At 45.9% G+C, this 1,006-nt stretch overlaps 1 protein-coding gene across 1 annotated transcript in view; it reads right to left on the bottom strand.

Annotated features, from left to right (window-relative positions):
* EMH_0075220 (translation initiation factor SUI1 domain-containing protein, putative) overlaps positions 1–736 on the bottom strand; it is a gene marked incomplete at both ends in the record, with an annotated part of 1,386 nt that extends 650 nt beyond the window's left edge. The window contains 3 exons of the mRNA XM_013499568.1: positions 17–49; positions 196–271; positions 542–736. Of these exons, the coding sequence (XP_013355022.1) occupies positions 17–49; positions 196–271; positions 542–736 (304 nt within the window). The remainder of the gene's footprint in view (positions 1–16; positions 50–195; positions 272–541) is intronic.
* Positions 737–1,006: the final 270 nt, after the last annotated feature.

Below are 1,006 nucleotides of genomic sequence, written 5' to 3'. Positions count from 1 at the left end.
CAGGCAAAATGTTTACTCGCGAGTTTCGCCACCTGTTCTTGTTTGACGCCTGCAACAGAAAGCAAGAAGATGGTGGGGATTTGAATGTTTTCATGTTCATTTGTAATCAAAGAAATATAATTTCCTCTTCATATTCCTCTCTAATCAATGAAACATATTTCGCTGCTTCTCTACTGGGAATGAATGTGAACGCACCGAAGTGCTCAAGGCCCCAGATGTTGGTTGCACATTTGCCTCTTCTCTTCGTTTGTTTCTGAACAGTCACGACTTTCTGCAAAAAATAAATACCGCAACAAATGCATATTCCTCTATACGTTGCAGCAGTGAGAGCTGTAGTGTAGTGCTTATCGTTTCTGGGTGACGGGTGTGCGTGTTCTTTCTGCCTCGACAGGTACAGAAAAAGCATCTGAGTGTAGAAGAAACGTTGAGAAATGATATACAGAAACGCATTGAGTTCACAGATATATATTATGATCGAATCCCAGCTTTAGTACTAACTTGTTTATCCGTTTCAGCTACAGCCAGTTCGTTGGTGGCTCACCGGCTTCGCACCATCCTTCTTCCCGGCGCCTCTTTTTGCATCGCTTATTGCGGCTTTCTCTTCTAATTCATTTGAGAGCTGCTCTTCATGTTCCTTTTGCTGCAATGCAGACGCCTGGCTATTTGGGTCTTCTTCTTTCGCATCCCCTTGCTTTGAACAGGCCGCGCCGGAGAACTCGCAGTACTCAAATGGCATACCGCAAGCTAAATTTACACAGATGCGGCCACACAGCGGACACAAACAGCCCCAAACATCCGCATGTAAGTATTTTCATAGCGTTTCCTGGGGCTGATAAAGAGGTGCTCTTGCTCCATGGCTTCTATGCACTTCAGGGGATATTACCATCAAGTTGAACGAGTGAAGGCGAGCAGAGGTTCACGCCTGTTTCTCCTTGCGCTTTGTGGCAGCTTACTCGGGCAGTATTCAACTTTGCACGGACCCGTCATAGGCGGTTGTTGGTCATGG

The sequence above is a fragment of the Eimeria mitis genome, genomic scaffold (assembly GCF_000499745.2).
Source record: "Eimeria mitis Houghton genomic scaffold, Emh_scaff4448, whole genome shotgun sequence".
Classification (NCBI taxonomy): Eukaryota; Apicomplexa; class Conoidasida; order Eucoccidiorida; family Eimeriidae; genus Eimeria; species Eimeria mitis.
This window is presented reverse-complemented; position numbering and strand designations above follow the sequence as displayed.